At 48.8% G+C, this 12,377-nt stretch overlaps 1 protein-coding gene and 1 long non-coding RNA gene across 6 annotated transcripts in view; one reads left to right on the top strand and one right to left on the bottom strand.

Annotated features, from left to right (window-relative positions):
• Clstn1 (calsyntenin 1) overlaps positions 1 to 12,377 on the top strand; it is a 68,477-nt gene that overhangs the window by 34,718 nt on the left and 21,382 nt on the right. For all 4 annotated transcript variants that reach the window (XM_087214619.1, XM_087214620.1, XM_087214617.1 and 1 more), the window contains exon 2: positions 4,499 to 4,621. In XM_087214619.1, coding sequence (XP_087070745.1) covers positions 4,499 to 4,621 — 123 coding nt within the window. The remainder of the gene's footprint in view (positions 1 to 4,498; positions 4,622 to 12,377) is intronic.
• LOC147827379 (uncharacterized) lies at positions 4,499 to 10,701 on the bottom strand. 2 transcript variants are annotated; one of them, XR_015452531.1, is made up of 3 exons: positions 10,221 to 10,701; positions 5,514 to 5,669; positions 4,499 to 4,743 (listed from the first exon to the last, which is right to left on the bottom strand). It is a non-coding gene; the product is annotated as an uncharacterized LOC147827379 (long non-coding RNA). The 2 variants fall into 2 exon arrangements; XR_015452530.1 differs by having other exon boundaries at positions 5,514 to 10,701.

Below are 12,377 nucleotides of genomic sequence, written 5' to 3'. Positions count from 1 at the left end.
TTTGTTATGTAGCGCCACCGAAGGTAACTATCGCCACCTGGTGGCAATATTCTTTAATTGCAGATTCTTCCGAAGTCTAGGTGAAATGCGTAAAAAATCACCTGAAGTAATCAGTGTTTATTATTTAAGGGACCATATGACCACCTATGTGTTCTGAAATAAGAGGCACACATCAGGTTCTTGTTTGGAAACAGTGGATTTCTCCATATACAAGAGCAGCTCAGAAGGGAATGGTTTGGGGTGCTGGGTAGATACCAGGGTTTCATATTGCCTTGTGGTCATTGGGGAGACTTCGGAACCAACCTGCCAAGTCTCTCTCTTGTGTGGCTTGGTCAAGGGGCCAGCTTCTCCTTAGCCCATGGGTGCTCAGGATGCATAACTCCCCCCATCCCCAGAGTGCTGAGGATTGAACTTAAGCTCTGACATGCTAGGTAAGGGCTCTACCATTTAGCTACATCCCTAGGCTCAGGAGGCATTGTTTTATATTTGCTATGCTGAGGATTGAACCCAGGGCTTTTTCCATGAGCTACATCCCCAGCCCATTTTTTATTTTGAGATGGTCCAGCTAAGTCACTAAGTTGCCCAGGTGGGGCTCCAACTTGTGATCCTCCTGTCTCAGCCTCCCAGACTGCCAGGATTACAGGCATGTGCCGCCAATGCTGGCTCAATTTTTATATTTAAAGTTAACCCAGAAGTTGATTATTATATTCTTGTCTTGATTTTAAAATCTGTGGCATCCCTAGGCTCAGGAGGCAAGGGACCTTGTGCTTTCGAGGCAGGCGGTGGAACCTCTGAGCTAAATCCCTGGCCCTATCTGTGGCAATTTCTGAAGATTAAAATCTACCACAGCCACAAAAGCTAGTCATGTCCTCAAGAGGTAGCTGTGTGTGCCTCAGATATGCCTCACACCTACAGAACATCTGATTGACAGTTTTGCTATCAATTTCAGTTGTCTTTGTGAGTTGGTTTTTAAAGGGTTGATTTCAGAAACATCAGTCACTTGTTTCTATAAATGTTTTAGAATGCAAATTGAATGTGATGAAATATTAAAAATACCATTCATTAAATATTGAAAAGTTCAGTATCTGGAACTGGCCAGATCTCTTCATTTTACTGCCAATTTAAATGGCCAATCTAGAAATTCTGAATTATAAAATTAGAATTGGGGGGGAGCTGGTAATATATCTGGAGAATCAACCCCAACCCTTACTCATTTCCTGGAAAGGACTGCAGCCTTTCCTGTAAGATGGCAGATCACACATTCTGTTATTAGTCAGTTACCACAGGTTTTCTGCAGTTTGCACCACTTTATACTTTCTCATTTGTGTTGGGTTAAATATAAACTCAGGTTAAGTCAGGAGTTTTATGGACTCAGATGTTAGAATGTTTTATTATACTTGTATTTTTATTAATAAAGCCTTTTGGGGGGGGTACCAGGGATCAAACTTGGGTCCTTGTGGTTTCGAGGCAGGCAGCGGAACCACTGAGCTAAATCCCCAGCCCAATAAAACCTTTTAAAGTATGAAAACAAATAGGAATTAAATGTTTCTCCTAATGGCAAATCAAGGTAAAGCTTGTTTTAAATGAGAGAGGGGTGACAGACCATGGGGTGTTCAGAGCATGTTTGTCTCACATTGATCACTCCAAGTGAGTCCAGCCATGCCATAGCATGGTTTTCTGGAAAAGATACCTGGAAGCCAGGTGTGGTGGTGCACACCTGTAATACCAGGTCTCTGGGAGGCTGAGGCAGGAGGATTGTAAGTTTAAGCCTAAGCTGGCAACTTAGTGACTCCAAGCCCCTCTCTCAAAATATAAAACAGGGCTGGGGATGTTGCTCAGTGCAGAGGCCCTGGAGTCAGTCCCCATTGCTTGAGAGGATGTAGAGGCCCAGGAAGTGGGGAGGTGCCTGCCCACTGCACAGCGGAGCTGCCTCTGCTCTGTGGAGCCCTGTCCCACCTTCGGCGGAGCCACATTGCCTATGAGGCTTTCGCCAGCAATGCCACCAGCTTCCTTCTCCTTGCTGTCCTGGTGCTGGCATCTTCTGGGTTCCTTTTCACCAGATCTCCTGTCCTGGAGCAGCTTGTGGGAGAGAAGATGCGGTTCCTAGCACTTTGCCTTTTGGTCCCTGTTGGCCTGTTGGGTGTGGTATGGGTCCCTCCATAATCACGACTGCAGTCAGCCTTCTCCACACGCTCTCTCTCTCTCTCTCTTTTTTTTTTTTTGGTACCGGGGATCGAACTCAGGACCTTGAGCTTGCAAGGCAGACGCCGGAACCACTGAGCTAAATCCCCGGCCCTTACACATGCTCTCTTTTGACCTCTTTGGCTCATGCAATGGCTCTGGATTTTCTAGCTTCCATGTTTGGAACATCTGCTTGCCAGAAACACACCCACCCACCCCCCTCTTCCTGGTGGCTAGAGCACTAGATCATATCAATCCAAAGAGGCTGTGGACTGGGACCAAAGACCAAAGAGAGGTGAGGATGAGGCCTCAAGACTCTTGGCACTAGTGGTCAGCGCTGTTGCAATGACACTGAGATGCCATCTCCCATTTCCCACCCCCTCAGACTGACTTCCCCACCGTTCCCATGGGCTCTGTGGCTCGTGATAATACCGCACACTGCCTGCAGGGGGAATAGTGAGAGCCCAGCTGTTTTCTGTTAAACTAGCCCAGGAGCGGTTTGCAAAAACAAAGCCTTGGAGTGTGATGTGTGCCTGTAGTCTCAGCTACTCTGGAGGCCGAGGCTGGAGGATCGCTTGAGCCCAGGAGTTTGAGGTCAGCCTGGGCAACATAGTGAGATCTTGTCTCAAAACAAAACAAAAACAGTGAGACATTTCCACTTTTCTTGGTAAATAATTGTTTTAAAAAATAGTTTTCATTAAAATATTTGTTGAAATACAATAGGTTTTAGGCCGGGGATTTAGCTCAGTGGTTCCGGTGCCTGCTTCTCAGGGTCCTCAGTTCAATCCCCAATACCAAAAATACAATACAATAGGTTTTAAAAAATTAATAAATATCACATTATCTGTTTTAATTTCCTGTAGTGGAGTGAAGCTGACTGATGGAGCCACACACACAAATGCCACCCAGCCCTCAGCAAGAACTTCTGCTGTCAGGAGGCAGAGACCTGAGGTCTGAGAGCATTCTTGCTGAGGGCCCCTCCAGCTGGCTGCTGTGTGCGGAAGCCGGGATGATGGTGGGATGACAAGAAATGGCTTCATCTGGAATTGTTTGTGGGGTTTTTGTTGTTGTTGTTTTTCCTTTTTTGTGATTCTAGGGATTGAACCCAGGGCCTTCTCACTGAGCTACATCCCGGCTCTCTTTTAGTTTTTGAGACAGGATTTCACTAAATCACTAAGTTGCCCAGGCTGGGCTCAAACTTGCCATCCTCCTGCCTCAGCCTCCCAGAGTGCTGGGGTGACAGGTGAACAGAAAAGGAAAACCAGCAGCTCTGAGCTGGGGGCCATGGTCAGCACCAGAGGAAGTGTGGCCCAGAGCTGGGAGCTGCGGCTATGGCTAGACACAGCATGCAGGAACTACACTTGCGCGGACCAAAAATCATTGCTGACCTTGTGCCCAGGAGAGGAAAAGACCCGGGTGAGGGGTGGTGGGTGGCTCTGAGGAGGGCAAGCCGAGAGGTCAGCCGCTGTGTTTGGGGTTGCGAGGCTCAAGATAGAGCCTGAAGCCCGCCCCAGCCAGCCAGCTCCACAGTGGGGTGTTCCTCATCGTTTCTGTTCTAGTCTGTCTGTCTGTGTCTCTCTCTCTCTCTCTCTCTCTCGTTTTTAATAAATTTTGCATTTAGTTCCATTTTAATGCCTTATGTTTGTAATTTATAATTTATAAATATTGCCTTTACTGCATCTGTTTGCATTTTTATTTGTAATGCTAATTTAAAAGGTGGAACCATTGAGCTAAATCCCCAGCCCTGTAATGCTCATTTTAAATAATGAGGTAGCAAGTAATGGTAATGAAGAAGTAAAGACATTTTTTCTTTGTAATAGGCTAAAAACAGGCAGTTTGAGTTATCTGTAGCCATCAGGTGTTTTTCTTTTTTTTTTTCACTTAATTTTGGGAGCAGTTTTTTCCTTTTTTTCTTTTGCAGTTTCTTCTGATTGCTTCATGGATTCAGATAATTTCTTTTCTTTTCTTTTTTTTTTTTTTGTACTGGGGATCGAACTCAGGACCTTGCCGCTTGTGAGGCAGGCACGGTGCCGCTGAGCTAAATCCCCAGACAATTTCTATAGTATTACTCTAGAATTTAGAGTTTCATGCAGTTTGGGTCTTGATACCAAATACTGCCACAAAAATGTAATTGTTGCCATTGCCGAATTCGAGTTGCCACAGTGGGTGTGGGCTGGGCCCAGCTCCTGAGGCCTCGGCTTCCACCCCCCCACACTTCAGAAACCCAACACCGAATAGGCGTGAGTCCTCAAAGGCAGTGGAGGTTAAAACAGAAACTAACCTGGCCTCGTTTTTCTTCTTCTTCTTTAAAATGTAGTTAACAAGCATAAGCCCTGGCTGGAGCCCACCTACCACGGGATTGTGACTGAGAACGACAACACGGTGCTGCTCGACCCCCCCCTGATGGCGCTGGATAAGGACGCGCCTCTGCGCTTTGCAGGTAAGGCTGGCCGGGCTCTGCCTGAGCACACCCGGGTGGCGGTGGGGCCTGGAGGGCAGTGTGGTGATTGCTGAGGGCTGCTTGTGCTCCTGGGCGCCACATGTCGGGTGGTGGACACCAACCTGTTTTGGTTGTTGAAAAGCAGATATTTAATTTAATTGCCCCACATAGCTCAATTGAATTGACTGTGGTTGTCTCACGGTTGCTAGGTAGGTAACGTCTGGATCAGCAGGTCTCAGACCTCAGCCGCACGTGACAGATACCAAGTATGTTCAGATGCACACTCACGTGTGCTTGGCCCCTTCCTCCTCTGCTCCGGGAAGCCCGGGGGCCGAGGATCTAGGACTCTGGCACCTCAGTTCTGTGAACTGCAGTGACATCCCTGAAAAAGTTGAGCAGTCTATGGAGAAATACTTCTGCATAGATTACTTTTTTTTTTTTACCCCTGTATTGGGTTTTAAACCCAGGATCTTTGTACTAAGCTGCATCCCCAGCTCTTTTTAAATTTTTTATTTTGGGACAGGGTCTTGCTAAGTTGCCCAGGGTGGGCTTGAACTTGTGATCTCCCTGCCTCAGCTTTCTGAGTCACTGGGATTACAGACATGTAGCACAGCACCCAGCCAGGCACAGATTACATTTTTATGAAGTTACTCTAGTTAAGAATATATTAAAAGTGAGCTGGTTGTGGTGGCGTGTGCCTATAATCCCAGCCACTTGGGAGGCTGAGGCAGGAACATTGCAAGTTTGAGGCCAGCCTGGACAACTTACTGAACTCTTATCTCAAGTATAAAAAGCTGGGGGTTTAGCTCAGCGATAGAGTGCTTACTTAGAATGCACAAGGCCCTGGGCTGGATCCCCATTAGAAAGGAGGAAAGAACAAAAGGGTTATAACCTGTGTCTATGAAACAGATGGCTGGGGCAGCTCTGGAGACGATCATCACGGGACAGCTCTGTGCTGGTGGCGTTGTAGAGTCCTTTCTCCGTCAGAGCCTCTCTTGGGTCACATCAGCCGGGAGAAGGACATGATGCTCCCGCACCCATTCTTGGCCTCAGGGTCAAAATAGACATTACAGAACTAGTGTATTCATCAAGTGCATTGGTACATTTAGGTATGCAGCATGCTGACACTCATCATTGGGAGTTTGTTCCTGTTCGTGATGTATCTGGGTTCTTATTTTTTCCCCCTTCCCCTGCCCTCCCTTCAACCCCTCCACCCCTCCTTATTTACAAAGACTTTGTTTCTGTTTTTTCCTTTTCTCATATTTTTTTCTTTCCTGCACCCCTCCCCCCACTTCCTCTTCCCCTTTGGACCTTTTCTTCCTATTTCACATTATCTATTACACATTTTGGTCCTCATTTACACTTACAGTTTGTCACACCAGAAAAACTGTTCAGTATTTACTCATGTATGTCCTGTTTATTTCACTCAAGAGTAAGGCCTCAATGTGCATCCATTTAGCTATAAATGTCTCTAGTTTATCATTCTTTATGGCTGAGTAATACTCTATTTTATAAAAAGCCCACACCTTCTTTACCCCATCATCAGCAGAACTAGTTTTTGAAAAGTGGTTTTCACATGACTTTTTTCCAGATCAAAACCTCTGTTATTAATGTTCTGTTTGCCTGGGGACAGATTAAAAACAATTGGATGAGCTTGTATGAAATGTGTTATCTAGTGGAGTGTGGTAGTACACATCTGTAATCCCAGCATTCTGGGAGGCTGAGGCAGGAGGATCCCCAATTCAAGCCCAGCCTGGGCAATTTGGCAAGACCGTATGTATTAGTCATTTCCCCACTGTTGTAACAAAATACCCGATGCCCGCAACTTAAAGGAGATTTATTTTGGTTCGTGGATTCAGCCCATGGTTGGCTGACTTTAAGGCAGAAACAGCTCGGTGGAGGAAAGCTGCTCAACCCATGGCAGCTGGGAAGCAGAGGGAGAGGGAGGCTCTGGGATGAAAGTGCAGCCTGGTGACATCTGCGCCCAGCCTCACCTCCTACAGCATTCAGCTGCAAGCTGCCTGGTGGGTTAGTCAGCAATGAGTGTGTGCCCCATGATCTAGTTGCCTTCTGAAAGCCCTGCCTCTGAACACTGGGAGATATTTGGGGGGCACTTTAGATCTAACCATCATACCCTGTCTCAAAATAAAAATCAAAAGGGTCGGAGATGTAGCTCAGTGTGAAGGCCCTGGATTCCACCCTCAGAACTGAAAAACAACAAAACAAAAATAAAACAAAAACCAAACCAAACCTATATCATTCATTAAATTTCCTGTTGTAAATTGAGGGCAGTGACTGTGGGTTGCTGCTGAAGAAATATTTAAACATAAATCCATACTTCATTCTGTCTAAGTGCAGGTCCCACTTCAGAAAAATAACCTACTGGCCAGCTTGTGCCGAGTCAGAGGTGGGGACAGGGCTTCCAGCGGGCTGTGCTGTTCACTGGGTGTCAGAGAGGGATGGGACCAGGATAGTAGAGGAAGCGCCCTGTGCCCCGAACACAGTGTTTGTCTAGTTGCCTAGGTGATTTCCTTGTTGTTGTTTCCTGTACAGATTAAAATCATTTGTAGCTTTCCATGTTGGTCTGATTACCTAGATTGTTTTTTTAATACTGGGGATTGAACTGAGGGTCTTCACACTGGGCCACATCTCCAGCCCTTTAAAAAAAATTTTCAAACAGGATCCTCCTAAGTTACTGGGGCCGGTCTGTTCCTGCTGTCCCAGATCAGCTGTGGCTCCGCAGGGTTGGCTGAGCAGCATGGTACCAGTGGAGTCCAGAAGAGAGTTTGGAGTGCTGTTTTCTTTGGAGTCTGCTGAGAACCTCCTCAGAAAGTCTGGAGCTCTTTTCCCCATCCTTGGTGCTTCCGTGACTCACAGGTGGCCTGCAGGACTCGCTGCCACACCACTGTCTGCCGTGGCTTGTTTCGCAGGTGCTGCCAGGCTGACAGTGTGTTTGCAGCAGGGAGTTGGATGGACCAGGTTGACTCAGGAGAGATTGCCATTTTTTTTGTTGTTTTTTGGGATTTTGAGACAGGGTCTCACTGTGTAGTCCAGGCTGGCTTCAAGCTCAGGGTGATCCTCCTGCCTCAGCCTCCCAAGTGCTGGGATTACAGGCATGCACCACCACACCTGGTGAGATTGCTATTTTTCTATGTTGAAAATACAAGAATTTGTTACTGTTGGTATTAAATGGTTTAAGACATTGCATTTTCCACTTGTAATGTATGTTTATACAGTGTAATGTTACTTTTTTTTTTTAATAACGTTACTTCTTGTCCCTGGGCATGTTGCATATTCAAGTATTGAGATCCCTGGTACTTTCTATAGCCCTTCACCTTTAAAACTGTCACAGAATTTGCTACAAACTTGGGTCCTTCAGTGTCTCGCTGTGTGGAACAGTGCTCCATCCATGCGTGGGTGGAAAATACAGGAATAGCCTGAACAAACTGCAGTGCCGTCTGGCTTAACCTGAGCCATGGCGAGACCCCGTGAGTGGTGGTGTTCAGCCCCACGATGGTGGCTCCTGACTGGGAGGCGGCCGCTCGTTTCTGGTGCTGTTGCTTCCCGGACAGGTTTGGGATCCACAGCCATCAAATGCTGGGTAACTGTGCTGGACTTGGTGGTGCATATAGAAAGTGTAGAAATTGGTCCCCATCCCCAGGCGCTGGGGATCCATGTGGGAAGGCGAAACCAGCACTGCAGAGCATGAACCCGGGACGGTAGGAGGTTTACAGTTTACAGCCGAGAGGCAGAGGCTCCGAGGTTGGGCTGCAGGCCGGCGAGTGATTTGGAAGGCAGGCTGGAACCTGTCGGGAGGAGCCGGGTGCCTAGGCTCCAGTCCCCAGCACTGTGGTGGGAGGGAGGTGCGTGTTCCTGGGCCTCTCCCAGAACTGGCGAGTCAGGAGTGCTGGGCATGAAAACCGCCTTATTTTTGGAGTGCCGGGGAAGGAACCCCCATGGTAGGCGAGCACTCACCAGTGAGCTGCATCCCAGCCTGCAAGCAGGGTTAGATCGATTGCAAAGCAGGACAGTGGAGTGGGGTCTGCACTGGGGTGGGAGGGACAGGCAGAAAGGACATCAAATGTTAGCTGTGACCCTGAGTCCCTCCCCCGAAAGGTGGGGCTGCAGGAAGAAGGCTGAGTCAGAATAGCTGGGGCGGAGGTGTCCCTGTGTGTGCAGGGACGGGGTGTGAGCCCTGTGGTGTGTGTGACTATGGGAACTGCACGTGCCATGGGGGCGGTGGGGGTCCGTGACCCTCTAGCACTGACAGATGAGCTCCTGGAAGAGTTGCTGCGCCCTGCTCTGCCCTGGGAGGAGGGTCATGAATGAGGGTCAGGCAGGGAGCTGTTCACCGTGGAAATGCCTGGGAATCACTGAATGCTCTTGGCCATGCGGTGGTATTATAGTTCTGTGAACGGTGTCTCTGTTCGTGCTGCCTATGGAAGTATTGGATGGAATGCATGTCTGCGGCTTGCTTTAAGATACTTCAGGCAGCCAGGGATTTAGCTCAGTGGTTCCACCACCTGCCCCGAAAGCGCAAGGACCAGAGTTCAATCCCCAGTACCAAAAAAAAAAAAAGATATTTCAGGCAGCAAGGTGTGGTAGTGCACACCTGTATTCCCAGCATTCTGGGAGACAGGAGGATTTTAAGTCCAAGCCCAACCTGGCAACTTAGTGAGATCCTGTCTCAAGATAAAAAAGGGCTGGGTGTGGAGCTCAGTGCAGAGGCCCTGGTTTGTCCCTGGTACTACCACCAACAAAAAAAAACCCAAACCACACAACCTGCAAGCCAGAGGTGAAGCTGGTAGGGTGGGTGACAGCTGCTGAGCTCCATGCTTCACCTTTTCCTGTCTGTGCCTCAGTTCCACCCGTCAGCCAAACCTAGAGGCTTGGGAGACCTTCCCTCCCCTCCAGCTGTTCTGAAGTGCTGTCCTTCTCTAGCAAGTCCCTGAGTGCTTCCCAGACAGTGGCTCCGAGCAGCCCACTTCCCTCCTCATCTGCAGTACTTGCCTGGCCTTGCCCCTTGCAGCCAGAGCTGGGCTTTGAGGGGACAGACCGGGTTCTGAGGCCCAGCATTGACTGCGGTCCAGGCTGCTCCATGCATTGAGCTGCCCCCGGCTGGCCAGTAGTGCAGTAAGCCTAGCGGATCTGAGGTCACAGGTCCTGGGGACCTGGGGGAGGAGCCTCCTCATGTGTGCACTCAGTGGTGACACTGGAAGGGACACCGTTAAGCTTTTCACTGTTCTTCTTATAAATGGATCGAATCCAGTCTCTGGAGAGCAGCTGGCTTCCAAGTCATTTGTGTGCTTGTCTGCTAAGCGCACCTTTGAGACACCATCCTGGGTCCCCACACTCAGGCATTGCAGTGCAGACACCAGCACAGAGCTAGAGCACGAATCCTGCCTCTCCCTCTGTGCCACCATCCCTCTTGTCCCAGCTTAGTGAAAGGGGGCTCAGGTTGGGTTCCCACCTGCCCCACCCTCCCAGCAGCCTTGGCCTTGCTGGCAGGGTTCCTCCCAGCTCTGCCCACTTCTCAGTGCCCGCTACACCTGGGGCTGGCCTCGGCTCTCCTGCTGCATCGCTCAGGTAACTTCTTTACCCGGAAGGAACGGATCCCCTCAGGATATGAGACACAGTCGTCCATCTCTGCTGAGCCCTCCAGCTACTTCCTTCTCCTGGGGAGGAGAAGCTGCAGCTCTGGCAGCCCAGGGCTAGGCACCATGTGGCTTCAGAGTTCCCAGGTCTGTGGACCCTGTGTCCTGAGCTGGGCCCCTCAGCGGCCCAGGCTTCCTCATGGAGCCTCGGCCTTTGCACTGGCTGCTCCTGTGACTGAAATTCTTCCCGGATAGTCACGTGACTGCTCCCTTCCTTTCCTCTCTCTTTGCCCAGACATTAGTTCACCATGAACACTGCAGTCTGAGATGAAAACACCCAATACCCCCCTTCGCTCCAGATCCCTCCTGCCCTCCTCCCAGCCTGATTTCTGAAAAGAAAGATGTGGAGAGTTTACAACAGCTGGTGAATGGTCCCATTCCTCTTGATATCTCTCAGCGAGTCGGTGTCTAGGGCTTTACTTACGGCCTAACGTGGTGGGGAGGCCCAGGAGTTTGGGACCAGCCTGAGCAACATAGCAAGACCCTGTCTTCTCAAAAACAAAAAGCCAAAAAACTCATCCAGGACATTGCTTGGGTGGAGTGTCTTTACCCCAGTTCAGTAGCGGCTGTGTCCGTGGCTTTACTCATGCCAGGGTCTTTGACCATGCTTTCCAGAACCCAGCGCCCTGGTCAGTGCAGCAGCGTAGAGGATGTGGGGCTGCCGAATATGGAACTCTGGGGTATCAGCTGATGCTGACGTACACCCGGAAGGGCAGTGAGTCTGCACATCCAGGCCAACCAGCGGGTCCTCTGTGGTACCCAGTGCTTCTACTCTAGGATTTTCTAGGGTGAGGAGCAGTATGCTTTTCCCTAAAGGGCCTGAAGGGAGGGTGGGTAGGCTCTGCAGTCCAGAGGGTCTTTTGCAGCTATGCAGGTCTGGCACAGTATTCAGAACACAGGTGGAGACCATTCCGCTCTGACAGCACATCTGTGCCCCAATAAAACTGTTGGTGGGAGAGTGATATTTGAATTTTCAGTATAAATTTTTCCTGTAATATAATATGTTGTAGTGGGAATTGAACGCAGGGCCTTGACACTGAGCTACATCCCCAGCTCTTTTTATTTTTTATTTTGTGACAAGGTCTCGATAAGTCATTAAGCTGCCCAGGCTGAGTTCAAACTTGTGATCCTCCTTCCTCAGGCTCTCAGAGTGTTGGGATCACAGGTGTGCACCATTGTGCCCACCTGAAATACTACTTGAAAAGATAAAAACCATTCTCAGCATCTGGGCCACTCCAAACCAGGGACAGGCTGAGTTTGGCCCAGAACCCACTGTCTGTAGAGCCTGCCCTGCGCAGCCTGTGAACAGAAGCAGCTATTGTAGTGGGTGGTGAGGTGCTGTGTATCTGTGTTTAAACCACTGTCCCTAGCCAGGCTGGAGACGTACAGCTGTCGAGCACTCAGAATGGGGCCAGTGTGACTGAGGAACTGAATGTTTAATATTATTACATTTTTAGCCTGAGTTTTAGTTTAAATGTGAACAGCTGTGTGTAGCTGGTGTCTGCCATCTTGGGCAACATAGATGTAGGATGTCTTATTCATGTCTAGCAGGAAACAGGGACAGAAATATCTGACATGGTGTTGTTCATCAATGGCAGAAATTTTGGCATTATAGCATATTCACACAGTGAATGAAAGTGATGATAGTAAGCCAGGTGTGGTGGCACATACCTATAATCCCAGCACTTGGGAAGCTGAGGTAGGAGGACTTCTTTGAGTTTGAGGCCAGCCTGGGCTACATAGTGAGTTCAAGGCCAGCCTGAACTACATAGTGAGACCCTGTTTCAAAAAAACCAAAATAAATAAATGAATAAATGAGTAAATGAAAGGTGATGGTAATAGCAAACATTTGTCAAATGCTTCCACTATGCCAGGCAATGTTTTAAGCATGCTGCATGTTTTAACTCATGGGATTCTTTCTTTTTTACCTCCTGGTATCAGGGATCCAACTTAGGACCTTGCACTTGCCAGGCAGGCATGGCGCCACTGTGCTACATCCCTGGCCCCCAAACTCCTGTGATTCCTAACAGTAGGTAGTAGTGGAAGGAATAAACCATAGCTGCATATAGCAGCCAAAGTGAATGAATCTTTTTTTTTTTTTT

Source organism: Heterocephalus glaber, unplaced genomic scaffold, assembly GCF_053883595.1.
Source record: "Heterocephalus glaber isolate CG9 unplaced genomic scaffold, H.glaber_assembly_v1.0 deba00001447, whole genome shotgun sequence".
Classification (NCBI taxonomy): Eukaryota; Metazoa; Chordata; class Mammalia; order Rodentia; family Bathyergidae; genus Heterocephalus; species Heterocephalus glaber.
This window is presented reverse-complemented; position numbering and strand designations above follow the sequence as displayed.